This window comes from Brassica napus, chromosome C6 (assembly GCF_020379485.1).
Source record: "Brassica napus cultivar Da-Ae chromosome C6, Da-Ae, whole genome shotgun sequence".
Taxonomy (NCBI): domain Eukaryota; kingdom Viridiplantae; phylum Streptophyta; class Magnoliopsida; order Brassicales; family Brassicaceae; genus Brassica; species Brassica napus.
Window position 1 is genome coordinate 28,187,147 of NC_063449.1, and position 25,421 is coordinate 28,212,567.

The 25,421-nt window shown below is 34.2% G+C and overlaps 4 protein-coding genes and 1 pseudogene across 5 annotated transcripts; 1 reads left to right on the top strand and 4 right to left on the bottom strand.

Annotated features, from left to right (window-relative positions):
* Positions 1-564: 564 nt before the first annotated feature.
* On the top strand, positions 565-4,310 carry LOC106428192 (agamous-like MADS-box protein AGL1). 2 transcript variants are annotated; one of them, XM_013868949.3, is made up of 8 exons: positions 565-806; positions 1,159-1,390; positions 3,181-3,262; positions 3,411-3,472; positions 3,555-3,654; positions 3,729-3,770; positions 3,839-3,880; positions 3,970-4,310. In XM_013868949.3, exons 2-8 carry the CDS (start codon positions 1,164-1,166, stop codon positions 4,159-4,161), a joined length of 747 nt encoding a protein of 248 aa, XP_013724403.1. In that variant the 5' UTR covers positions 565-806; positions 1,159-1,163; the 3' UTR covers positions 4,162-4,310.
* On the bottom strand, positions 4,248-8,591 carry LOC106353172 (probable galacturonosyltransferase 15). The gene is made up of 6 exons (XM_013792874.3): positions 7,953-8,591; positions 7,410-7,453; positions 6,175-6,336; positions 5,360-5,944; positions 4,970-5,272; positions 4,248-4,878 (listed from the first exon to the last, which is right to left on the bottom strand). The coding sequence occupies exons 1-6, from the start codon at positions 8,170-8,172 to the stop codon at positions 4,594-4,596; spliced, it is 1,599 nt and encodes a 532-aa protein (XP_013648328.2). The 5' UTR covers positions 8,173-8,591; the 3' UTR covers positions 4,248-4,593.
* A 2,391-nt stretch (positions 8,592-10,982) lies between these two features.
* LOC106428252 (phosphatidylglycerophosphate phosphatase 1, chloroplastic/mitochondrial-like) lies at positions 10,983-12,660 on the bottom strand. The gene is made up of 5 exons (XM_013869004.3): positions 11,887-12,660; positions 11,739-11,816; positions 11,572-11,645; positions 11,374-11,481; positions 10,983-11,210 (listed from the first exon to the last, which is right to left on the bottom strand). The coding sequence occupies exons 1-5, from the start codon at positions 12,518-12,520 to the stop codon at positions 11,094-11,096; spliced, it is 1,011 nt and encodes a 336-aa protein (XP_013724458.1). The 5' UTR covers positions 12,521-12,660; the 3' UTR covers positions 10,983-11,093.
* Positions 12,661-13,075: 415 nt separating this feature from the next.
* LOC106447132 lies at positions 13,076-14,415 on the bottom strand (annotated as a pseudogene).
* A 536-nt stretch (positions 14,416-14,951) lies between these two features.
* LOC106428209 (F-box protein At3g59000) lies at positions 14,952-17,286 on the bottom strand. The gene is made up of 4 exons (XM_048759803.1): positions 17,215-17,286; positions 15,574-16,338; positions 15,351-15,482; positions 14,952-15,257 (listed from the first exon to the last, which is right to left on the bottom strand). Exons 1-4 carry the CDS (start codon positions 17,284-17,286, stop codon positions 14,952-14,954), a joined length of 1,275 nt encoding a protein of 424 aa, XP_048615760.1.
* Positions 17,287-25,421: the final 8,135 nt, after the last annotated feature.

Genomic DNA, 25,421 nt, shown 5'->3' on the forward strand with positions numbered 1-25,421 from the left:
TCTGTATATATAAACAGAGCACCAATACTCAATAATAATCATCCAATTACGTATCTCAATAATTAATATTTTAGAATGCTAGAAGTTATCAGTTTATCTACAGTTTGGTTGAATTAATTCAACTAGGTTATGGTTAGACTTGGTTAGGTTCAATATGCACACAGATAGATACGGAGAGGAGCATCTAATTAATTGAACCGCAGACGTGTTTAAAAAGAAAGAGAGAAAGATTACCATAAAAAGGGAGTTTCCAAAAGATGGTTCTGATGTGAAACAGAGCCCCATCCCTCTCCTTTTCCCTTTTCTCATGAAATATATTGGATGGTCCTCCTTCAATGTCCACCACCTACTACTCATCTTCTCTTTTTTCTTTAGTTAGTTTTCAATTTCAATTTCAGTTTCAGTTCCTATAATTTATAAATATTCATATCTATTTATATGCATGTATAGAGAATAAAAAGTGTGAGTTATATAGCTGTCGAGTATTTCCGTTTTGACAATTGGTAGATAATTTATCTGTTTTTTATATATGTATAAATATATTTCAGCTAAGAAAAACTTGTAAACTTCTGTGTTTCTGCAAGTGGGGTCTTAATACCTTCAAAAAATAGTCCTTCAAATGAAACTGATCATAAACCAAATTTGAAAGAGAGATGTATTTTTCAAAAACGACAATTATTAGAAAAGCAGAAAAAAAGCAGTTAAGTGATACTGAGATCAATAATAATATATAGTATCTCTTCAAGAACAATATCTCATTACCCACTTCTCCTTTGTGCTGATCTATCATAAGCTTTAAACCCCAGGTACGGTTCTGAATATTATACAATTTATATAGAATAACTCTAATATACAAGATTTATATTCAGAGTTCTTTTCATTTTCATTTTCAATTCAATATCTGATCCTTTGTTACCTAGATTTGATATGTTTATTTATTATTGTTTACAAAGAGATTTGATCATTTTAACCCTAAACCTAAGTTTTGTACCCAAATCATATGATCTATCTTTTGGTTATTCTTGATCTGCAAAATGATTAATTTGATCATCAATCTTAATTATATTCTCTATAACAATCTTTTTTTTTATTAAGCTTTGCTCTGATCAATCTCTCTCCCTCTTATTATGTTATTTTATTCATCTGGTGATATCACAGAATCAATGGAGGAAGGTGGGAGTAGTCACGACGCAGAGAGTAACAAGAAGCTAGTAAGAGGGAAGATAGAGATAAAGAGGATAGAGAACACAACAAGTCGTCAAGTAACTTTCTGTAAACGACGCAATGGTCTTCTTAAGAAAGCTTATGAGCTTTCTGTCTTGTGTGATGCTGAAGTTGCCCTCGTCATCTTCTCGACTCGTGGCCGTCTCTATGAGTACGCCAACAACAGGTACGCTTCTCCTGCACCTTCTTGATCTTTGCTTTCTTGGTTTATTACTACTACAAGAAAATCTTAGTTAAATGTATGGAGAAGTGACTTGTCGAGTCAAGATTAGGGTTTTTGTTAATTTACAATCCTGGGTTTTTTTCCCATGCCAAAAAACAAAATCCTGGGTTTTCTTGTTTTCCTAAATTAAATATCTCTCTAGAGCTACCATAACTATGTGTGTGTGTGTGTTTGTGTAAGCAAATAATGAAGAAGGAAGAAAGCTGTCTTGTCTTCTCAACTTCTAGTTAGCCTTCTCGTTAGCCTTTTTTGGTGTCACTCTTTTTCTGCAAATCATTGAAACCTGATGCATGCCAGCTTCTCCATGAAATTTCTTTACTCAAATTAATACTAGGGTTTAATCAGTAAACAAGTTGGGTACTTTCTTGACACGAAATAGCATGTATATTATATAAATATGCAAGACTTATGTAACCCTCTGTCTAGTGTAACTTGGGACAGAGCCTAATGATCAGTTGTCACTAGCTAGGGATCCCTATAATTATTTAATCTAGCCCCCCAAAGGCAAATGAAAACTGAAAATTTCATATTCTTGAGTTGGTCTTGAGAAATATAATATGTGGCTGAAATAAAATTGTCCTGGTATGCAAGTTCAGAATTTCAACTCTCTTTCTAAAAAACTGTATATATATAATATGTAACCGATTGTTTACATTTATTTTTAACTTTACCAAAGATGTAGTTAGAGAGGATTATGTATAACAATATAAATGCAGTTTTTAGGTTTCTAATCTAAAATGAGTTGCTACAATCTATATATATTTGATCTAGAAATGGGATTTGTAATAAGGTTTAACATATAATAATGGGATTTCTTAATTTCTCTTCACAAGTCGCATATATCTTTTTGTCTCATATATACATCTTTTGTTACAGTAGTTGACGAAGAACTTCAAATTAAACAATAAACACACATGACTTTAATTTGTCTAACATTGAAATCACTCATCGTCTGTTGAAAAAATAATATTGATATTAATACATAAGCCATTGCTGAATGTATACATATGTAGTCCTTGGATATATTAATGAGAGGGAGATAACTCGGAGAAGTGTCAGAACTCGAAATTGTACGGGCCAATGAGAAGCTCTGGCATTCTGAGCTCCATTTATTTGTTATTATCTCTAAAAAAATTACTGATCCTTTAAGCATATTGTGATGAAATTGAATCATATAATATGCATGGACGTTGTTGTGTACTCCTCCTAATTACCAATTTGAAATCATACTACTAGTGTAATACTTAATTACTTATATCCTTACTTTTTATTTTGTCTCAACGTCAACTATTTCATTAACCGATAAATTAGTACAAAGTATTTGACCACACCAATTTGACCACACATGCAACAATGCATCTTAGTAACACACTGGAACACTCACTAGGTGATTTCTTACTCGGAACCAGCGCAACCTGAGTACATTGCTGCATTTTTCACACTTATATCCTTACTTTAGTTAACTGCATTAGCAGCCATTTATTATTTGATGTAAATTACCTTGGAAAAATATGATACTTCAGCCTGACATAATATGTTTGATTGAAATTCTCTTCATCATCCTGGCAATCAGAGACTGGTCCAAACTTCAAAGCCACACATTCCTTTCTTGTCGATTTTAAGGTTTTTGGCCGGGAAAATAAACTTTCAAAAACCCTAATCAAAGTACAGTACTTACTATGTTTAAGAGTATGTTTATTAAATTAAATCTAATAGGTTCTCCAACTTTTTAGCGTGAAGGGTACAATTGAAAGATACAAGAAAGCTTGTTCCGATGCCGTTAACCCTCCTTCTGTCACCGAAGCTAATACTCAGGTACCGTTCTTTAGTTCTTTTATTCCCCCTCTCTTTTTCTTTTTCTCATCTTTTTTTTATGATGACCAATTAACGTTACAAAAAAAATTAAAAAAATTTGGATGGGTTCATGAAACGTTTTGGTGTTTGTATGCATGGAACTCTGAAGTACTATCAGCAAGAAGCCTCTAAGCTTCGGAGGCAGATTCGTGACATTCAAAATTCTAACAGGTAAATAAGACGGTCTTTTGGTTTGATCACTACTTCTCTATTATTGATGTTGTTTTGATTATTTAATGTTGTGAAATGAAAGGCATATAGTTGGGGAATCACTTGGTTCCTTGAACTTCAAGGAACTCAAAAACCTCGAAGGACGTCTTGAAAAAGGAATCAACCGTGTCCGATCCAAGAAGGTACTTACCCTAACGTCTCTTTGTCTCTCTATAACTTATATAGTTTTCTTACTCTTATAATGAAAATCTCGCAGAATGAGCTGTTAATGGCAGAGATAGAGTATATGCAGAAGAGGGTAAGTAACGTTTCTTCCATATCTTGCACCGTCTTTTTAGGTTTTTGAGTTTCCTATAAATCGTGTAGGAAATGGAGTTGCAACACGATAACATGTACCTGCGAGCTAAGGTTAGTCTAAATCTCTCTTCTTTACATCATCGCCTACCCGAGAAGATAACGTGTGTAACAAACCAAACTTTGATGTTCGGTCTTTGCAGATATCACAAGGTGCGAGATTGAATCCGGAGCAGCAGGATTCGAGTGTAATACAAGGAACAGCGGTTTACGAACCCGGTCTATCTTCCCATGACCAGTCACAGCATTATAACCGGAACTATATTCCGGTTAACCTTCTTGAACCGAATCTACATTTCTCCGGTCAAGACCAACCTCCTCTTCAACTTGTCTAAGTTTTAAACATGAAAAAAAACACTTGTTTCTTCCCCTCAAAACGGTTGTTCAGAGAAAGACACTAAGAGTAACTTCTTCTCATGCATAGTTTTTTAGGTTCCAATAATAATAACATAAATAAATCAAGTGTTACAAAGATACAAACTTACAAACATCTATCTTCTGATGTGTAGCTATAACTAAACAAAATACATTATACTATTTGAGATCACAAAAAAAACTACATTTTTTTTTAATTATAGAGGGGTATACTGGCCCCACAGAATAAACTAGATATTCATAAAGTCTAGTTTAATGTCCTTATTCTATATTACTCTTTAGTATATATGGACATGAGAGAACTATGAGCAGAGGCTGAAGGCTAAACCTACTTCCCTCTGTTCTCTCATACAGCTCCTAGTATTGCCTTTTATCGCCCGTTTCTTTTTTCATCAGTTCATGATTTTACATTTTCTAACCAAGATGTTGGAAGAGTTAACGTATCTATACCAGAGAGATCGCACCACAGGGTTGCTAATCTCTAGCCACGGTTTAGCTGGACCGCTGAAATGTAAAACCGCAGCAGATTTCAGAATCTCTTCAGGGGACTTAAAGGATCGAGATCCTAGTCCAGCTACGTGCCATGATGGGTCAAGAGACTGTGTGAGTCCTTTGAAAGCAAGTAGGGTTGGTGGTAAAGCTCCTGGTTGCCATAACTGTAGTCCAGAGCTAACACTCTGTAATCAAATCAAGATTTGTGTAACCAAGTTGAAGTGTAGCTAATATGATGAAGAGAAATGAGATTGATGTACATATATATATACTCACGAGTCTTAACCATGAGGAGTAAGCTTCTGTGATATTGGTTTGTCTCCAAGCTTTGAGATCAAAGACATTCATACCAGAAAGCCAAGCGCAGTCATCTTGACGTAAGTTTGATGAGATCAGAGGATGCGAGAAGTTGAAATAGTCTTTGTTTTTTCTTCCAGGGCAACAGTTATTTCCGCACCATGAATCAAAAACTGCACCAACAACGTTACCGTTGAGATCCGTTTCCCATAAAGACAAAAGGTCACGTTGTACTACTACATCATCATCCAACAACACTATCTTGTTGAGCTCTGGAAAAAGCTGTGCGGTCCAAAAAGAAAAGAGAACAGATCAGTTCTTTTTTTTTTAAGTCAGAGAAGAGTTGAGTGGAAGAAAAAAAGACTTTACCATGGGAATGTAGAAGCGAAGATGATTCAAAAGAGCAAGGCAGCTAGGGTTTAGAGCTTGCAAGGAGTGCTCATGAGTACCCTCGACGAAACTATAATCAGAGTCCTTCAAATTCTGATAATGACGTCTCCAAATCATGCGGTGAATCTCCAGCATCTCTTTGACCCTGACATTCACTTCCTGAGGCCAGTCATACTGATGAAGACCCTTTACTTCCACAACGGGTGACGAAGCAGAGTTGATAGCAAACCAAGCGTGCATAGGGGTATAGGTCTTCTTATCTGTAACGATGTGAAAGACGAACTTGTCTGGATCCACAGCGTTTTGTACAGTGGAAGATATGACGACAGAGGCAGCCAGAACATTGTCGGTCAAGATGACGACATGGTGAAAAGATGGGTCGGTCAGACGAGAAACGGATTCAGGTGGAGGCAAACGCGCTCGAGCCATTGCGTTGACAGAGTACTCTTCCGTTAACCTGAGGGAAAGGCAATGGAGGCTTTTGGGAATACCGTGGGAAGCTAAATGCCAGTACACTAACTCGTGATGCTTCGCTGATTGGACTTTACGTTCCATCTGCAACAGCTGAAATTTGAAAAGAACAAAATGTCACATGCTCAGGATCAACTCCAACAAAAAAACCTTTAATCATCCACTAGGTTAACGTACAACAACAACCTTCATCTAACCCATGATTTTTTTTTTTTTTTGAGATAGTTGATATAGTAAATATAATCTTACTATTTACCGAAGCTGACACTACCAGAGTATTGGTCAGAAACTTTTTTTAAGAGTGAAGCTAGAAAGAGACTTACTAGCTTCTTAGTCACGGAAGCAAACGCCTTTATATCACGGCGTTTTAACGTCATCTCCTTGACAAGTTCATCAAATGACTCCAATGAGCCCTTCTTTCCTATCCCATTACCGTCCTGACCTGTCTCTTCCACTAGCGCTCGTGTCAACTCTTCGCTAATTTTCTGAAAGAGGCACATAACACGCATTTGTCATACAATGAGTTGTTTGCTAACCAAAAAGCTGCCATAAGTGTCTTTACATCAACTCATGACACAAAACAACAAAAGGGAAACAGTGCATTTGATCCGAAAGAAAGCCTTTTCAAGTCATCTATTGGAATTATCCGTCTGTCTCGTTTCTCTTTGTTCCTATTTGTTGCTACGTATAAAGGAAAAAGGAACCAAGTGGCTATTGATTTTCTCGTGGCAGCTTAATCTGCCACGTCACATGTTAGCAAACTGAGTGGAAAGTTGAAACTCCTGCATATATCCAAGTGATGTCTTACTACGTTGGTTTTGGCATCTATAGCAATCCAATTAAAGTCTCCGAATATATTTGTTCCCTTCGCTAAAACTAATTAGCTCACTCAGTGAAGCTTCTAATTAGACACTCTCTAGGGCATGCTATGTTCTAACTTCTAATCAAGTAAGAAAGGTAAATAGATGACAAGAAACCACTTTGTGGGCTCGTTTCCGACAATCACACATGTTGATATCAGACCAGAGTTTATTCAACGGCATTAAATAAAAAATGAATCTATCAAAATCATTCTATATTTACCAAGATAAAAAGAGGAAAAATCTAACAAGTGTCTGTTTCAATCAAAGTAAAAAATCATACGAGAAAAAGTCATTGCATGGACAAGAAAATGGAGCAAATCACCATTCACCCTAAGACTATTATTACTTTCATCTCAGACAATGACATGAAATGATCACGTATCCACAAGGTAAGAAGGCTCACTATACGACACCAGCAACACTAACGTAATACAGCTGGAAATTACTTTTTCCCCCACACAAAACAATCATATTTTTTTTTTCTCTTTAGTAGCAGCACTATGGCAAGTGCTGAATTTGTTCCGCCCCCGCCCCCCCATCATAAACGTTAATGATTAAAAAGCTTACTAAACCGAAATAATCACATGAAAAATATCTTAACGTATACGATATACTTGTATAACATTTGCCGACATAAAAATTTACAATGAAGATCATGTAGTATTTAATAGTGGAGAGTAATACAAAAAGCTTACCAGAGATGTGTCGCCCCCACTGAAAAGTCTCAGTCCCATGCAATCTGAGGATACACAGAGTAAAAAAAAAGTAATAATATTAAATTTACAAATCATACGAAAAATTAATACATGAACAAGAATCACAAGCACATGGTATTCAATACGAAGATATATTAATGATATAATCCAAATCAAAGGCAAACATTTATTAAATTCACACTTTGCAGCAACAAATTCACCATCACAAGATATTGTACTAAATATTTGCCAAATCCATTGACATTAAAATTAGTCTGGAAGTTGAGAATAATTAATTAAGGTGACCATTTTTAATTCACATCTTCTCAATTTTTTTAAAAAAATTATGGCGGTTTTCACTTTAATTTATTTTCTAAAATATATAAATATTATTTGAAATGATAATCCCCAATATAAATATAGAGTAATACTCTTTTATGTTTAAATATAGGTGAATGTTATTTTTCTTTAATTTCGAATTTTCAATTAAATCAAAATGTAATAGTAATCTTTATTTGAAAGAATGAGAAGGAAGTATAGTACCAAGTGGAGAATCGCAACCGGAGGCGGATTCGAGGACGAGAAACGCGAACCAAACGAAAACAAAAGGCAGTACGATCGCTAGCACCAGCAGCAACAGTAACAACGTCCGACCAGAGAATCTCCGCGCCGCCACGCATCCTCCGCCTCCTTTCCCGTTACCTCCGCCGGGATTCGATATGGTAACCTTCTTAATCCCAGTAGCCGATATGTAAAACTTCATCTCTTCTCACTGTCTCTCCACTTCCATCAAGTCCAAAACAGTTAACACACCACGACTCTCTGTTTTCCAGATCTCCGACACTGAAAACAAAATTTTACTAAACAACCTAAAACCAACGAGGGATCCGGATGAAGAAGCTTGAAGATGGAAGACAATCGCGAATCCAGAATTTGGATAAACAATCGATGGATGGATTAACGAGACTCGACGAAGAGCGACAGCGTGAGAGGGACTAGGGTGTTGATCTTGTAGTACGATGGGAATAAAAACAACATTCAAAAATGATTTTCTGAACAAGCAAGCCAAGGGGACGACACATGTATATATTTTCACCAATATTATTCCATCATAATAAATTTATTCTTTATAATATTTTGAAAAGGAATAATATAAAATACAAAAAGCCAGAACCAATGCCGCGTTCAATTCAGCGGGAATTTAGCCCATATATATAAATGTCTGTGTAGATATAATAATATAAAATGTTTTTTTTTTGTTTAAAAATATAAAATATTTTGATTTTCTGTATTAGTTTTGATTTAATTGAAAACTGCTTGACAATTTATATTTTGATTGGTTGAAATAATTTATATAAATAATATTTTTTGAAGAAAATTCTATTATTTATGCTGCTTTTAAATAAAATATCATAAATTATAAAAGATAAAATATAATATATGATAATTTATATACAGTTTCATGGTGGAAATAAAAATAATTAAGTAGTAATAGTTTACTGACAAAAGTTCATTTGAGATCAGACATAAGCTCAATTTAATATTTAACTTTCAGTAGAAATTAAACTAAGATAATTGAACATGAATAAAATGTGTGTTTATTTGTTGAACTAAAACACGATTGAACCGCTAAAACAAATACTAACTTTTATATTTCCTTGAATTGGATTAATAGTTGGTACTTATTTTCGAAAAATAAATATTAGTTCAACGATTAATAGATAAATTATTCAGTAAAATGGATTATGAGAACATTAGGAGTAAATAAAATCATAAATACTTACCAATAAATAGATAGTGTAATCGCAGTTGAAAATAACAAGAATGTTCTCTTCCACAATTGATTTTGTTATTTTGTGGAGTCACACCGACACATAGCAGAGAGGGTTCGAGTGTGGGAGCCCCCCACATGGAATTTAATGGGGCGCTATTCCTGGAGATCACCGTCCTTTAATTGCTCTGTTACTTATGGCAATGGAGTAGGTAGTTAACCAAGTTTTGAGGATTTAGCTAATTGCAGTAAAAAGACACAAGATTACTACCAAACTCTAAAAGACATTAGACTATTAATTATGTGTAATTATAACAATAGGAAGGGCACTCAGACAACTTGAGTGATGTCGTGCTATGCTATGGAGTATTGTTTTCTGCCTAGGTGGTGTGAATTGTCAGGCATTTATGTTCACCGACCTTGTGTTTTGTGTTCTTGTTCATATTAGTGTATATACTTAGTTACTATACGAGTATAGGAACTAAGTATATACACTAATAGTTCATGATTTGAATGGTTGTAGTTGAATAAGACAAGTGATGATATGGATTTAAGACGAGTGATGATATGGAATAAGACTTATATATGGTTATTTGAACTAGTGTAATAATTAAATAACTTCAGATTATATACTTCGATGGTTCAACTACAACCATGTAGGTTTGCAAACTAAAAGTCTAGGTCAATTTAAAGGGTATAAATTAATAGATTTCACATTCTGTTGAGTGTCATTATTGTTCGATATGGAAAAATGAACATTAAGATTTCAGAACCAAAGTGTGGCCAGAAAAACCAAATATGTAATATAAACTACAAAGTGTGGCCAAAATGGATATAAACTACAAGTGTGTCAGCTATTTTGTTGCTCAAAAAAAAAAGTGTCAGCTATTTTGGATAACATAAATCATTTCAATTTTAGAGATTAATTTTTTTTAACACAAGCACGTTGTCGTTTCTGCATGTATTGGTAGTGCGTTTGCCAATGTTCCCTACACAAGTTGATAACTTCGGAAATTACATTCAATTATTCATGCAACCGAAAATTTTCAAAATCTTATCTGAAATTCACAACTAACCTATTATACATTTATTATACTCCACTGTCTCCATATGTTTCATTTTATTTGACGTTAAGATTATAAAAATGCAGTATTTGACGTTTTTAAGACTAGAAACTTGCACATGCATAGAGCTCGCAGTCTGAACAAATCTTTAGCTGGTTTAGATCGTACATGGGATGAATGGTTTCAGATTTTCATGTTTTAAGATCCTCGTCCTTTTTCATGGTAATAAAGTGGAACATGTAAAAATTTGGTACTAATGCATGCCTGGTCAGTGAAAAATGCAAAGCAGACTCATTTCAAACACCATGGAAAACCTCAAGAGCCAAGTTGAGTAAAATCCCCCAAACAACCTTCTCTAGTAACTGATCTGAGAATGTTCTTATACCTCCAAATATGGATTTTTAAGAGGCTGCTGAATGCTGATCTATAAAGGCATGTTATAGGGCCTTGGTGCGAAGTATGATAGATTTCTGTTTTTACTCTCCATATCTTCCCAAAAAGTGAACTGTCTGATACTATTTCTAGTATCTTGCTTGTCTTGCAACATGCAATATTTGGTCTTGGTTTGGTTCTGTTACGCTGAGATGCATTGCTAGATATCTACTATTATGCATGATTACTGAGCTGCCGATTCTTTGTCCAATCTTATTTATACCAAGGAGGCAAAGACTCCATCACAAATATATTATGGATCTTTCAGTTCTCTAAATCTTGCTCCTCTGCATTACCAATGATTCGGATCCCAAACTTTGAATTACCATTTCTCACTTGGCCAAAAGTCAAAATTTCCATTACACAAAAAAAAAAACAAGGAACAGAGTTGTTGCTTGAGCAAACTGAGAATCCATCTTACAAATCTGAAGGATCCTTAACAAATGGTGTTACATCTGATACCAAAATGTGATCCACAGGCTTCAAACCTTTTCTCAACCAACGTTTCAACAAGGCCAACTCTAATCTCCTCACCTGTACAATTTGTGTTCCACCAAATAAGTGAAATTACTCCATTAGTTTTATACTATACAACAAGTTTTCAAGCAATCCGAGAAGCAAAATGAAGTGTGATGTAAACAAAACTAAAATGTTCTCCAGTCACATAAGTGTACAAGAGGAGACAAACACAACCAACCTGTCTAACAATGAAAGGCTCCTCAGCTCGACTCAACGGTTCAGTTAACACGGTTAGAAACCCGTTTCTGTTCCCATAAACGATATCTGTAAAAGGTCGATCACCCACCTGTGCCAAAAAAAACTTACACTTTACATACCACACATCTTATCTACCAAGCAGTTTCATCCCAAACATTCATCATGAAGTTTACTTTACCATGATTAGCTCTGAAGATGCGCAACCAAAGTGTTTCTCAACTTCTTCAGCAGTCCCCGCAGGCTTCTTTGTCCCTAAAATCATGAATTTGAAAACAGTCTTGATCAGTTATCAAGTTAAACAAAGCTACAAAACCAAGAGAATCAGAGTAGACACAAGTAACTTACTATGTCTCAACACTCTAATCCCTGTTTCAGCCTCCAATGCTTTAGCTTTCGAATCATCATGATCATATTCCGTAAGCCCTAATGTACAAAGACATTTAAAGTTAGCATCTTTCAATCAACCAAACAACAGAAAGATCCAAAATTTCACCTGCTGAGTTGCTAAACACGGCGATGTCATGTCCGAACACGGCCTTACACTGCTCAATCGAAGGCCTGAGTGGTGGCCAGATCGCTAGAGAGTAAGGAGCAGTAAGTGTGTTATCTTTATCGAAGACTACACCCTTGAACCCCCTTTTCTTCAGCTCTCCCCAATCAATGTAGCGTAAATCTCTGACGGAAACATGGGGAAGAACCAAATGACGGTCTTTTACGATTACGGAGACGGAAGAAACGATGCCCTCTACGTTGATTCGTTGCCCAAGAGCCGCTTTCAGATCTGCCCACCACATGTTCGACGAAATTACCAAGTTTTTACTGTCGTCTTCTACGCTGCGGATAACTAATTCGACCGGTTCTCCGTCAGAGATCCGGTTAGAGAATCCTGGGTCTTCGGTTGGAGAGCTGAATTGGTAGAGGAGAAAGGAATCTTCGAAAGTGGGTGGTAGAGGAAGGTTCTGCTTTTGGATTCGATGGTTTGTCGTTTGCAGAGAAGAGATGGGTTTGGTGGAGCAAGAGATGAGATTATTAGGGTTTCGTTTGTAACGAAAAGGGGGAGAAAGAAGGAAGCTTTTGGGGATCGGGTAGTAGAAAGCAGTGGAGGCAGCCATCGATGGGGTCTGCATCTCACCCTTCTTTATAATATTCTTTTCTTTTTTTTTTTAAAGTTTTATTGACCAAAAAGTAGTTGTGAGTTGTTTATCGAAAACGAGAAGAAGCTCCATATCTCTTGGAGTGCTTGTTTTAGACAAATAGATCGACTCTTTTTGTGTTCCACACACTTTGCTATCCAAAAATATAAACGGACAGTAACAAAAGTGAGTTTACCATTCCTTCCTTATCTGAAGCTGTGTTTGGTCTTTTCTAGCTATGGGCCAAAGGCGCACCAAAACAAGCGCTTCTAAGACTTAGCCTCTGCTTCTTGCGCCATGGCTTATAGGAAAGCACAGATATGAAGATTCTTGGTCTTGATGCAATCTACTAATCTACAATGAGTTGCTTCATTTCTTGCAGTCAGACCTTTGATATGTTCTTCCAAGAACCACTTTCAAAAACTGTCACAAATATATTAAGTTTTTTTTCTTTCCTCATGGACTTGAGATGAAGAAGCACTGGTCAAGCAAAACGTGTTTCTCTCTGAAATCCAGTGAATTGGAAAGGAGAAAGACAAGTAGAAGTGATAAAGCACAGTTACGAAATTCATTCGTGGCATAACCAAAAACTGAAGTTTTCCCAATCAACAACAAAAACATCATAAACCCAAAACAAAGTTACAGTCAAACCTGTATAACAATCCATTCTTGAATTCAATCTTTGGTCATCAGTTATTCCTCATCCGCTAACAAAGTATTAATCAAAAAAAAAATCACCTTAGCTTGGAGTAGCAGAGGAACGCGGACGCTGCAACCAAACCAACACCAACCCAATGGCCACCACAACTCGGTACTTTCTCTCTCTGATACCAGGCTTCATGGCTCTCTCTTTCAACTCAACTATCATCTCCCTCGCTTCACCAACTCCTTTTTCTTCAACTCCATTTCCTTCTCTCTTTCCTCAGCTTCGCTCACTGTCCCCTTCGTCTCAAACCTACATTTCTTCAACTCCTCTCTATTCTTCACCACCTCCAGATTCAAGTCCCCAACTTTCTTCTTCAACTCGTTAATCTCCTTCTCTTTCGCATCACCTTTCTCCCTCGTCTCCTCTTCTAATCTAACCTTCTTTCTTGCTCTTCTCCTCCACTACTCTCACTTCCAAAACCCCAATCTTCCTTTCCAACTCTCTAACCTTCCTCTCAACCTCAGCTCTATCTTTCCTTAACCCCTCAGCTTCCTTCTCACACCCTTCCAACTTCTCTCCCTTCTCCAACAAGTAACAACTCTTCCTTCAGCTCAGCAACTTCTTCCACCCCCGCCAACGAAGCGTTGAGATCTTCCTGAAGACTCAACACCTCCGCTTCGAGCTCAACAGCTCTGGTGGAAATAGACTCAAGAGCCTTCTTCTCTTCCTCGTAGTCCTCCATCTCTTTCTCCATTTCTCCGATGCTCTGATTCATCTCCGCTTCCACGCGTTTCATCTCCTCGATTTCTCTCGTTAGCTTCTTTAACCTCTCCTTCATCTCGAGATTCTCCCTCGTGAGCTCCTGACTCTTGTTCTCCATCTCAAGATTCTCCCTCGCCGCGCGATCCTCAGCGTCGCCGTGGATTATCACCTCAAAGACATGAACAATTCAACGGGTAAATATAAAAAAAGAAAATCAAAATCAAAATCTCAGAGTTAGAGAATCAGTCACTCTGACATTTTCAAGGAAACAATGCGATACAGAGGATAATTTCACTAATTGAGAAGGAGAGAGATGACTAGAACCTCGAATTAAGAGACAACAATAGAGTTTTCTTGAGGTGGTTCCGTTCACCTTGGGATTTTTCCACGCAGAGAAAACGACCAACTTAATCTAATCAGATTTTATCGGTTTATTTTCCGAAACAAATGGCATTGAGAATTTAGGCTTTGGTTTAATCTCAGGTAGGTAGGTAGGTAGGTGGTTAAAGAAAAGTCCACTTGGCAGCATCGTTTTACTGATCTCATGTTATATGGCCCATTAGTAATAAGGCCCAAGCTGTTATGGCTTTTCACCAAATGTATAAAACTAACAACTCAAACCATAAGTTAAACTTGGTTCGGTTTCTAAATCGGCTGGTTTAAGGTTTTCATGTCTTTACCTGAATCGGTTTGAATTCATGGTCAGATTTTATGATTACATTCTTAAGACAACGACGTTTGGACTAAGATGGCCTATGTGATGAATTCGTAACCTTTGTCACTCTCTTCTCAAAAACAAAACATATCACTTTTGTTAAAAGGGCAACAAACTCAAATCAAACACCTGTTGGAGAATCAAAGGAAAGCAATCCATCAATAATAGTAAATGATTCAGATTACAAGCAAGAAGAAGAAACTACAGTCTTAGTTGAATTTGAGACAGGTTTTCAAGCAAAGTTAAAACACAAACTTAAACTGCAGGCCAAAAAAAAAAACTAGGATTATGGTTTTTCTTCTTCATATGCGGAGCTGGACATTGCAACTCGATAACTTGTTGTAGAGTTCGAACATCTCCAAGACACGTTGGTTTCCTCCTACCCGTGTAGGATTATTATTCTCTTCAGCAGCATAGACCTCCATCTCCTTCAAACATGGAAAATAGTCCAAGAAATGCTTTATCATCGCCATCTCTTCCATTGTTCCTTCAAACCCATGGACCTTCATCACTTTTACTGGACAAAGTGTGAGTGAAAGTCCTTTGTCCTCCCGAGAGATGCAGCAGCAAACATCCCCACACTTATCTGTCACACGGTGCACGAGACCCTAAAGGTACAAAGGAGACCCTTTAAGAGAAGATTCAAAGTATTAAACATGGACTATAGAATACATGTTAGTTGTTTTTATTATCTTAATGACAAGAGTTTCTAAATTTGGACAGTTCCTTAGAAGAGCTGGCATTGCTTGCCATCCTCTAGACTTGTGACTCTCAATAGCTAATGATTTGAGGTTGTTGAAGACTGGCATCGATTCAGAGCACATAGAAAGCACCTGAAAGCAAGACAAAATAATTTTGGAATCACATGTTTCAAACCTATACAGAGAGAGATATTTCAAGAGGGAGAGAGAAGAGAAGAGTGACCTCAAGAGTATCAGGAAACAAGTCAAGATTCGGAGCATTTCGTAAGCCATGAAAGAAATTCCACACATTTCGTATGACAAGACCTCGATTCCACCTATTACTAAACCGGAGAGCAACTTGGTTGTCAAACCAATCAAGATCTGGTTCTCTAAGTTGCTTGATATGCAGTTGACTTAAGAAGAAGTCGATTTGAGCATCAACCAAGTTTCCCATATTAACTAGTGGATAGTCCGATGCAACAAAACCAGAGCACTCAAAGTGAAGGAGACTTGGCGTATCAAATGATAAAGCGTTGAAAACAAAGATTGAGTTTATTGTTAGGGTCTTGAGGCTCGCACTTGACACTGTGACATCCATACCTTTCCACACTACATGAGTCAGAACCAATTCCTCAAGGGAAGGTAGAGCATGAAGCAGAATCTCAAACTCACGTGGACAAACGGGAACTGTGTCAAGAATCAGAGTTTTAAGCAACGGTAAGAAAACGCGACCAGCAACCCAACCAACACCAATCCCATAGTTTATTTTCAGCTGATAGTAATCCCCAGGGATCTTTAGATCAAGATGCAGAACGATATTTAGATCAAGATCCGAAACACCACGTGCTAACACACTGCTTATCCAACCATCCAGTCGATCTGTGTCAGCCACAGGAGCATACTCAAAGGGATAATTTTTTAAGTGGAGAGTTACCCTGCAGCACCAAAACTCTATCCACAAAGTCCATGAAGCTCTGTTTAATGTCTTCTCTATCCCGCTTACCCTCTTCCGGATGAAGAAACACAGAGTTATCAATAGTAAGAGAAGGGACAAATGGCGAGAATTGATGTCAAAGCAGCCTCCTTTGTAGTAAGCAAAGACAGAATATGACAGAGAACCCCGTCTGGTAGATTGCTAACGTGATCTATTTTATTTTCTCCCAGGAGGTTGTTGAATGAACTACTCCAAAGATTGATGCTTCTGATTTTTGATATTTTTGTGATGGATGCTTTGATACCAAATTATTTTCGAGCTTTTGTATTTGATATTTCTGCTATTCAGAGATGGAGTCTCAACAGAAAAGTTTAGATGTATACAAGCAAGCTCGCCTAAGTCTTATTTCTTCATGGATGCCTTATGCATCTTTTTATATTACAACGGAGGCGTTTAAGAGGATAAGATTGAAATCTTATCTTGGCCAATCGAAACAAAAAGAAAAATAGAAAGATAAGATTACATTATTGATTTTTTTAAGTGGTTACGAGTGGTTGCCGACCTAATTTTCTCACATGTTTATTGTTTTTGTCGGTGTTGCTTCGTCTTCTATTATTGGGTCATCACTGGAGTCTTCTTGGGCCTTTTCTTCTTGGGCTTCTTCTGACTTGTCTGTACAGATCGGGCATTTGTGTTTTTCGCTGATCTTGTCCTGTAGCTGACTTTTAATGAGTAGTCTACACATTGTTTGTTGATATTGCAGACTTTTGTTGATCCCATTGTCCCATATTTTGTAGACTAACGGGCCTATAATTCTTGGATGTCGAATTCTTTGGTTGATTTGGTGAGTAAAAGTGTTGAGTCGGATTTGTAGTTGAGTCGGAAGAAGTTGTTCATGTAGACAAGTTTTCTGAGTATTCCTATGGTTAATTCAGCATCGACTCGAACCAGGTCGTCTTCATCGTAATGAATGTTTGCTGCACCATCCTTGGTTGGATATTGCTCGTTACTGATCCCCATTATTATTAATTTGATCGCTGGGCAGCTTATTCCTGTTTGGTTGAGTTCTGGGTGGTTGCTGTAATACTGAAGAAATACTTCCTTTCCTTTAGCATATCCTGAAAAATATCTTGTAATAGCTGTTTTTAATCCGATCGGAAAATGTTTTAGCTGGTAGTCAGGTTTTCGTATATAAAGGGTTTCTATAAGTCCATATTCATGGAGGTTTTTTGTGAGTATTGGGTCTGTTTCGGGAAGTACTACTGCTTTTGGGCCAAGGCCTTGGTGGATTTTTGGGTATATATGTTTGTAGATGGTTTTTTCCGGGTAGGTATTTATTTCTTCGAAGTATTCGAGAAAATTTTCCTTGGTTAGTTTTATCTGTTCAAGGATGGCTTGGGTAGTGTCTATTTTGGCAATGGTAGGAATTTTTCCGATAGGGGTGAGTCTGGTTACAGGTTGTGGTTGATTGTTTCGTCCTCCTCCCCCGAGAAGAAGTTGATCCTTGAAAGAAACGGCTATTCCTTTTTGTTTCTGGACCGAGTCGTCAAGCGCCTGTTTTGCGTCCTCAAGGTTGCCATAGCTTTTATGAGTGATATTTCTTCCTGTGATGAATTGTGAGGCCTTATGCCATACGTCGTATATTCCACGCATTGGGCCGTTGAAGATAACATAATATTTATGGGGTTTTTTAGTAGCTGGGCTTGTAGGCGGGCTTTCTGGTAATATTATTGTTTCACTGTTTTGGGTTTGGTTTTTTAGTGTTTGGATAGTAGCTTCAAGTTGGGTAATTTCGTCTTGGAGTTTTTGTAGATTTTCTTTTTTTCTGCTTGATAGTATTCTCCATCATTTTTATCACTGATTCCATGGTTCCTGAAAATATTGCCAAAATGGCTAATTATTGTCCGAAGACTATCTGTTTCGTTGATAATCTTTACCAATTATCGATGGTTGATCTTTTATACTCAAGGTCATGAGTTATTTATTAAAATTATTTAATAAATTGAACCAGTCTTTCGACTGTTGATTTCGGTATTCTCGTGTAAGAGAATCTGCTATAGAATTGAGTTCTCCTTTTATATAGACTGGTATGTATGAGTATTGAGATAATTGCTTTTATATTATACTTCTGAAATCCTATCAAATATTTTGAGTCAGTTCTTAGGTAAAAGGTTATTGGTCTTAAATCTATTTGCCATTTTTTAAAAAGCTTTTATAGCTGCTAATGTTTCTAGTTCATGAATAGGGTAATTTTGTTGAGTTACTGTAAATGTCCCACTGTTATATTTAACTAGTTTTTCTTGTTTTAGACTTGTCTTCTGGGTAATCAATTCTTTTAATTTTTCTGTTTTCTCTAAGGCTCTATTAGTTAGAGCCGTAAGAGTTGTTCCCCAATGTGTAATACATGCATCTGTTGATACTATTAGAATGTCATTATCAGTCGGGTTATATAATTCTGGTAAATTTTTACACATTTCTTTTAATTTCTTCACTGTTTAAATATCTGTTTCTTCCCATTTCCATGGTACCTTTTCTGATATTTTTTCTTGTAACGATTTTCGCTCTTTTGCTATATTCTTAAAGAAACCTTGTTCTGATAAATAGTTAAGATTTCCTATGAATCTTTGAATTTGTTTTCTGTCTTCTAGTTTATTTGGAAACTCATAATGTTTTTCTAATATATGTTTTTGTGCGGTTATTTTTCCTTCACTAGTTATTTCTAAACCTAAGAATTCAATTCTTGTTTTTAATATCTGTGCTTTCTTTTTACTTAGTACTACTCCTTTTTCTTTACACATTTCTAATATTTTATAAACTTTTTCTAAATGGTCGTTTTCGTGATTTTTTGTGAATATTATAATATCATCAATATATGCCGAACTAAATTCTTCATATCCAATCAAATTGTTATCCATAAATTGTTGAAAAATTTCTGGTGCTTGTTTTAATCCAAAAGGTAAAACATTCCATTCGAAGTGTTTTTGAGGTGGACAAGTAAAAGCCGTTAATGGTTTTGTATTTTCATGGAGACGTATTTGCCAATATCCTGATTTTGCATCTGATGCCGAGAAGAATTTTGCTCCTCTAAGTTTTTTAATTAAAAATTATTTACGTGGTAGGTTTTGAGCGTTTCCAATAGTTGCTTCATTAATTTTTCTATAGTCTATTACCATTCTTCGTTTTCCTCGTTTCTGCTCGTTATGGTTATTAACATAAAAAGCTGGTGACGAATGAGGACTATAACTTTCTCTTATCAACTCTTTATTAAGTAATACCTTTGTTTCTTCTTTAAATTCGTTTACATCCTGTTCAATATATGTCATTTTGTAGTTTACTTTAATTTCTTTATTTGGGTCTCTTAGTTTTATTTCTATTAAAATATTATTTGTATTTTTTATATCTAATGGATCTTCACTGCAAACTTCATCAAGTTTATTTATTACCATTTCATTGTTTACTATTTTTACTATTACATTATTTATGTTATTTATTAGTAATAATCTTTTTGAATTATATAGGTATTTTTATTTCTTCCTTCCTTTAATTCTTTAGTTTTGGACATGTAAGTGTTATATGTTTTAGATGTTGACAGAAAGGTCTCTATAATTTTAGAAAGTTGTTTCCTAGTAAAAAAGATAGTCTGATATCATGTTTATATATACTTGGAATAATAAATATTTTGTTCATTATTTTTATTTTTACTAAGAATGCTGCATATTTTAATTCATGTTGGCTTTTATCTGCAACTGTAATTTTAGTTGGTTTTGGTAACTTCTTCCATGTTTTCTTGCTCAACATTTTTTCTTGAGCAATACAAAGGGTTGCTCCTGAATCTATATATGCTAGAGTTAATTTATTAGTTTCTTCGATTTCTATTTTTATGAATGTACTATTCGAATTCATCTGATGATCTAGTATAACTAGATTCTGATGATTCTGAATCAGTAGTAATTTTATAACAGTATTCTATTTCACTATCTGATGATTCAATAGGTTCTAACCCTATTTGATTTGCCAAATTTAAATATTGAATTTCTTTTTTATAGTTTTTTCTTTTTGGGCATTCATTAGCATAATGTCCAATTTCTTGACATAACCAACATTTGCAATTTTTCTTTACCTGCGGACAATATTTTTTATCAAATTTTTTCTTAAAATATTTTTTATTTTTATATTTATCATTCCATTTTTTTTTTTGTGGTTTATAATATTTATTATTGTATTTAAATCTTCTTTTATTATAACTTTTGTAGTATTTTGGTTTATGTTTTCTACGTTTTTTATATTTTTCTGGTTCATAGCCAAATCTTTGTGGTATATCTTCATATTTATCACAACATAGGTTAAACGGTCTTTTTGATTTTTTAAGTTCTTGTTTTTGAATACATAGATTTCTTATATAGTCTCTTAGTGATTTTATTATTCCTCCTAAAGAGTTTGCTACTAATCCTTCTGTTTTATTTTCTTTAAATTTCTTGCTAATAGTTTCGTTAAATGGTTGAGGTAATTTTTGGATAAATATATCCATGTATTTTTCATAATCTTCATGAGGTAGTTGATAATAATATGATTCATACTGACATATAAATTCGTTTAGGTAGCATATATCACATATCTCTATATTATTTAGTACATGCCTTACTTTCATTATTTGATCTTCGTCTTCATTAGTTTGTACATTTCCTAAGAGGTTTAATCCTCCGAGGAATTGTTGGTTAAGTGTTTCGACAATAGCTATTAGGATATCATTATGCGTTTTGTAAGTATTAATTTGTATTTTTACGGTGTCTTTTAAACTAGCTAAGAAGGTAAAAACCATTCCTGTGGTTCTATATATGAGCAGATTTAGATAACTTTCTGCATTTAATTTTGAAATCGATTCATCAAGTTGTAATTGTATTTGATGTTCAGCAACCCAAGTGTGAAGTCTAGTTTTTCCTTCTTGTTGTTGTACACAATCTAGACCGAGAAGGTCGTCTCTCATTTCTTTTGGTTTAAAATGTTTATATTTTTCATATTTTTCATATTTATCATCTATTGTTTTAAAATATCCTTTTTTGTTTTTAAGCTTTTCAATCTCATTTTTTGATTTTTCTTCTTTCTTTAATTTTTCTTCTGGCTTTAACCCACTACCCCCCCTCTTCGAGAGGATGCAAGAGCTTCTTATCGGGTTCATCTTCTGAGGAGTTATCAATAATTACTTCGTTTTCTTCCATAACTGGATTATCTAGTAGTGTTATCTGTTTCATCATTTCTCTTAATTCATCCATACTTTCATTTATATTACTCATCTTCCTACTCTTATTATACTAGTTGCGGCTACTGGTTGTCGAAAATCTTTATTTTTTATAAAATATTTTTCTAATTCTTCTATAGTTATGCATTTATGCTTTTCTGACTCCTCTAATTTATGTTTAAGCTCACCTAGTTATTTTATTTGTCTATCATTTAATTGCTTGTAGTTGTCTATATTTTCTTTGAGTTTTTCATTTGTTTGTTGCATCTTATTTAAATCATTGTTTATTTTTTCTTCTATATTTTGTATTTTTTCAAGTATTATCTTTATTTGATCACCAATTTTTTCAGTCATAATTTTTCAGTGAGTTTATTCATTGTTATAGTTAAATTACTTACCATTTTTAATAAATCATCTAATTCTTGTAATCTATCAAGTTCATCTAAAATTTTTATTTCACTTTTTATATCATTAAGACTTTCTTGTATCTTAATTTGGTCTATTGATATGTTACTTAACATTTCGGTATGATTATTTAAAACTCCACATATGATTCGTAGTGAATGACTAATCTTTTGTTCTTCCTTTATGTTTGCACCTAAATTATATTCAGTATTTTCTGCCATATTTCTTTGTATTGGTATAATTCTTTCTTTATATGATATTCCTGGTATAGAATATAATTCCGGATGATGTTCTACAGTTTGTTCCATAATTCTATCCATTTTCATAACTTTTGATATTCTTCTACTATTTTGATTTTGTTTAAATTAATATTAACTATATCTTTTTCCATTTTGTTGAAATTGGTTGCTCTTCCATTATTTTTATTTATGATTTTACATATTTCAGCAAAATATTTGCTTCTTTTGTCTGTGCCTTCTCTAGATTTTTCTTTATCTTTTGCCTTTTTTATTTGGGACTTTTGCATTTTTTGTCTAATTTTTATTAGAGTCTATTATCTAAGTCTGCAAGGGAATTTTCTAATCTATTTAGTTTGATATTTACTGTTTCTAATTCTTTTTCTCGATGATTATTACTTATTCTTGTTGCACTCGTGCTTGGTTCAATAAATTTTTCATTCGAGTTTCTTGATTTAGAAACAGATGGTCTCCGTTCAATCAGTCTCTTGTCTCTTTTAGTTATTGCCTGATTTGGTTTTTCTAGTTTAATAATTGGACTAAATAAATTGTCAATATGTATCCCTTCAGAATTGACATTATAACTCACGCTATGAGATGAATTACTTAGTGCATAGTTTATTTTATATGATATCGAAAACGGGTGGTTTCCTTCTTTGAATAAATCAATCATTTTGAAATCATAATTTACTAACATGGATTTATCAAGGTCCCTGTCTAATAAGGATAAGGTCGTTTGGAGAGTAACATCAACTTTTACTTTTCCAAATTTTTGATTACATGCTCCAGATGCTATTATTTTATCTTGATTATCATTTATTCTATCATCGATTAATTCAAGGTCCATAGGGGTATCTATGCTTTCTCGAAATAATCATTTTATTATTATTTGAATAGTATTTATATTTATATATTTTATTGAGGATTTAATTTTGGAATCTTTAATCTTCTTTAATCGTTCATTTATTTGTTCTTTGTTGACCAAGGATAAGACGACTGTACCAGCTGTCTCATCTATTGGGATAGGTACTTCTCCCATCATAATTCCACAGAAAATATTATTTTTTCTAAATATTTTTGCAAAAGGATTATTTTTATTTTTAAAATTAGTTTTTTCCGATATATCAAAGTTCTCTTTTTCAATTAAAGATCTATGGATCAAAATATCTTGAAAGAAACTTTTTTCGTTATCAACATTTTTTATTACTTCCATTGATTGATTATCGAGATTTTCGAGGGCCATAAGTTGATAAAATTACCCAAAATAACAAGAATTTAAAGTTGAATTTTCTTAGGTTAAACCTTATTGGTAATTGTATAATGTTTATCTATATGAATTTCATAGTTCGTACCTGTCATGGCTCTGATACCAAATTATTTTCTCGCAGGAGGTTGTTGAATGAACTACTCCAAAGATTGATGCTTCAGATTTTTGATATTTTTGTGATGGATGCTCTGATACCAAATTATTTTCGAGCTTTTGTATTTGATATTTCTGATATTCAGAGCCAGAGTCTCAACAGAAAAGTTTAGATGTATACAAGCAAACTCGGCTAAGTCTTATTTCTTCATCGATGCCTTCTGCATCTTTTTATATTACAACGGAGGCCTTTAAGGGACAAATGGCGAGAATTGATGTCAAAGCAGCCTCCTTTGTAGTAAGCAAAGACAGAATATGACAGAGAACCCCGTCTGGTAGATTGCTAATGTGATCCATCTTCTTTCTCTGCACGAAATAAAGAAGAAGAGGTATGTTAAGTAGACAAAGCTCTAAGCTTTTTAGTGGGAACAAAGAGTACAAGTGTAAAAGATATATAAACACAGAAAGGTTAAATCATATATTCAAGTAAAAAAACAGAGGGAAACCCCAATTAACAAGGAATCTAACCAAAGGAGTAAACTTTGAATCTAAGAAACCCTCAGAAGAGAAAAGCGTCGGTAGTATCATTCAGAAGAGAGAGTCAAGCACGGCACCTACCTCGTTACGAAATGAAGACCCTAAGTTTAGGGCTCCCCCCCCCACCACACTCGAACCCTCTCTCTGCTATATGTCGCTGGTTAAACAAACGGAGATACGAACAGTGGCGGATGCAGAATCATATTTAGATGGGGGCACAACATTTTATTTCATTACATTTCATCGTAGGATTATAAAAAATTTCTTAAATTAAAAGTAATTACCGAAAGAAAATAAAAACTAGTTGGGGGCACATGACCCCATTCCTCATCACTTGCGTCCGCCACTGGATACGAAGAAAAAGCAAGAAAACGAATCAATTGCTCAAATGCTCTTGCCAAAAAAAAAAATTATTCTCAAATGGTCTGGTATAATTACTAGTCCAGCGTGAATATATTGGCTATATATGGTTTTCTTCCTGTTTAGATAGACGGTTAGATATTGGTTATATTAATATATATACTAGTACTTGGACCGGGTAACATGATAAATTTTATAGTTTATATTTAATAAAAAAAAAATTTTAATCATCAATTGTATCATCCATACTTTTAGAATATGTTCTATGCATATGCACAAAAGTATTTTTACTTTTTTGTGGATCAACATTTTATATAATGTATAGTAAAATTATTTTATATATTATTTAAAGTCTGGTGCTGTCTATTTTATAGTCTTCAACATTTATATGTAAAGTAATATATTTCTATATTAATTTATATTTTATTTATATATTATATACATGATTCTTTTTATGTGACTTTTTTGTCATTACTAATAAATAATGAAATATAAATATATAGATTTAAAATAATATTGTATTTTAAATTTAGTAAATGGATACCTAAATCGACTTAGGTAGTAGATTTATAATTGTTTGTGTCTCCATTATTAATTAGTTATTAAGAATATAACATTAATATACCTGAATTGATTTTTGTCATGCTTTTAAGGCTGTTTACTTAATCAATATAACATTGACTATTTTTCATGTTTATTAATTAGTTATTTTAAGTTTATGTTTTGACACTAATTATTTTTAAAATCAATTTAGGTATGTTATATTGTTGTTTAATTTGATAAAAAGATAATAAATGCTAAAATTAGAATTAAGTAGTTTTTATGTGGCATTAACGTATAATTAAGTATTTTTAGTTTAAAATCAACATAATATATTATTTATTAAATTAGAAAAAAACAAAATTATTTAAAATAAGCTTATTTATTATTTCAGTTGCATTGCTATATAAATAAGTTTTGGAAGTATTTCTTATTTGTACTTCTATTTTAATAAGAAAGAAGTTTTTTCTTCCGGTTTAAA

Bases quoted from the DNA above. Each gene is read 5' to 3' on its own strand.
- LOC106428192 (XM_013868949.3), top strand. From the start codon at position 1,164: ATGGAGGAAGGTGGGAGTAGTCACGACGCAGAGAGTAACAAGAAGCTA. The intron at 1,391-3,180 runs GTACGCTTCTCC...CCAACTTTTTAG, and splicing joins TATGAGTACGCCAACAACAG to CGTGAAGGGTACAATTGAAA. The intron at 3,473-3,554 runs GTAAATAAGACG...GTGAAATGAAAG, and splicing joins GACATTCAAAATTCTAACAG to GCATATAGTTGGGGAATCAC.
- LOC106353172 (XM_013792874.3), bottom strand. From the start codon at position 8,172: ATGAAGTTTTACATATCGGCTACTGGGATTAAGAAGGTTACCATATCG. The intron at 7,454-7,952 runs GTACTATACTTC...GTGTATCCTCAG, and splicing joins CGGTTGCGATTCTCCACTTG to ATTGCATGGGACTGAGACTT. The intron at 4,879-4,969 runs GTGAGTATATAT...ATTTGATTACAG, and splicing joins ACTCCTCATGGTTAAGACTC to AGTGTTAGCTCTGGACTACA.
- LOC106428252 (XM_013869004.3), bottom strand. From the start codon at position 12,520: ATGCAGACCCCATCGATGGCTGCCTCCACTGCTTTCTACTACCCGATC. The intron at 11,482-11,571 runs GTAAAGTAAACT...TTTTTGGCACAG, and splicing joins CATCTTCAGAGCTAATCATG to GTGGGTGATCGACCTTTTAC. The intron at 11,211-11,373 runs GTTGGTTGTGTT...CAAATTGTACAG, and splicing joins AGCCTTTCATTGTTAGACAG to GTGAGGAGATTAGAGTTGGC.
- LOC106428209 (XM_048759803.1), bottom strand. From the start codon at position 17,286: ATGGGGATCAGTAACGAGCAATATCCAACCAAGGATGGTGCAGCAAAC. The intron at 16,339-17,214 runs GTTCGAGTCGAT...TTCATCCGGAAG, and splicing joins ATTACGATGAAGACGACCTG to AGGGTAAGCGGGATAGAGAA. The intron at 15,258-15,350 runs GTCATTAAGATA...TTGTACCTTTAG, and splicing joins GTCCAAATTTAGAAACTCTT to GGTCTCGTGCACCGTGTGAC.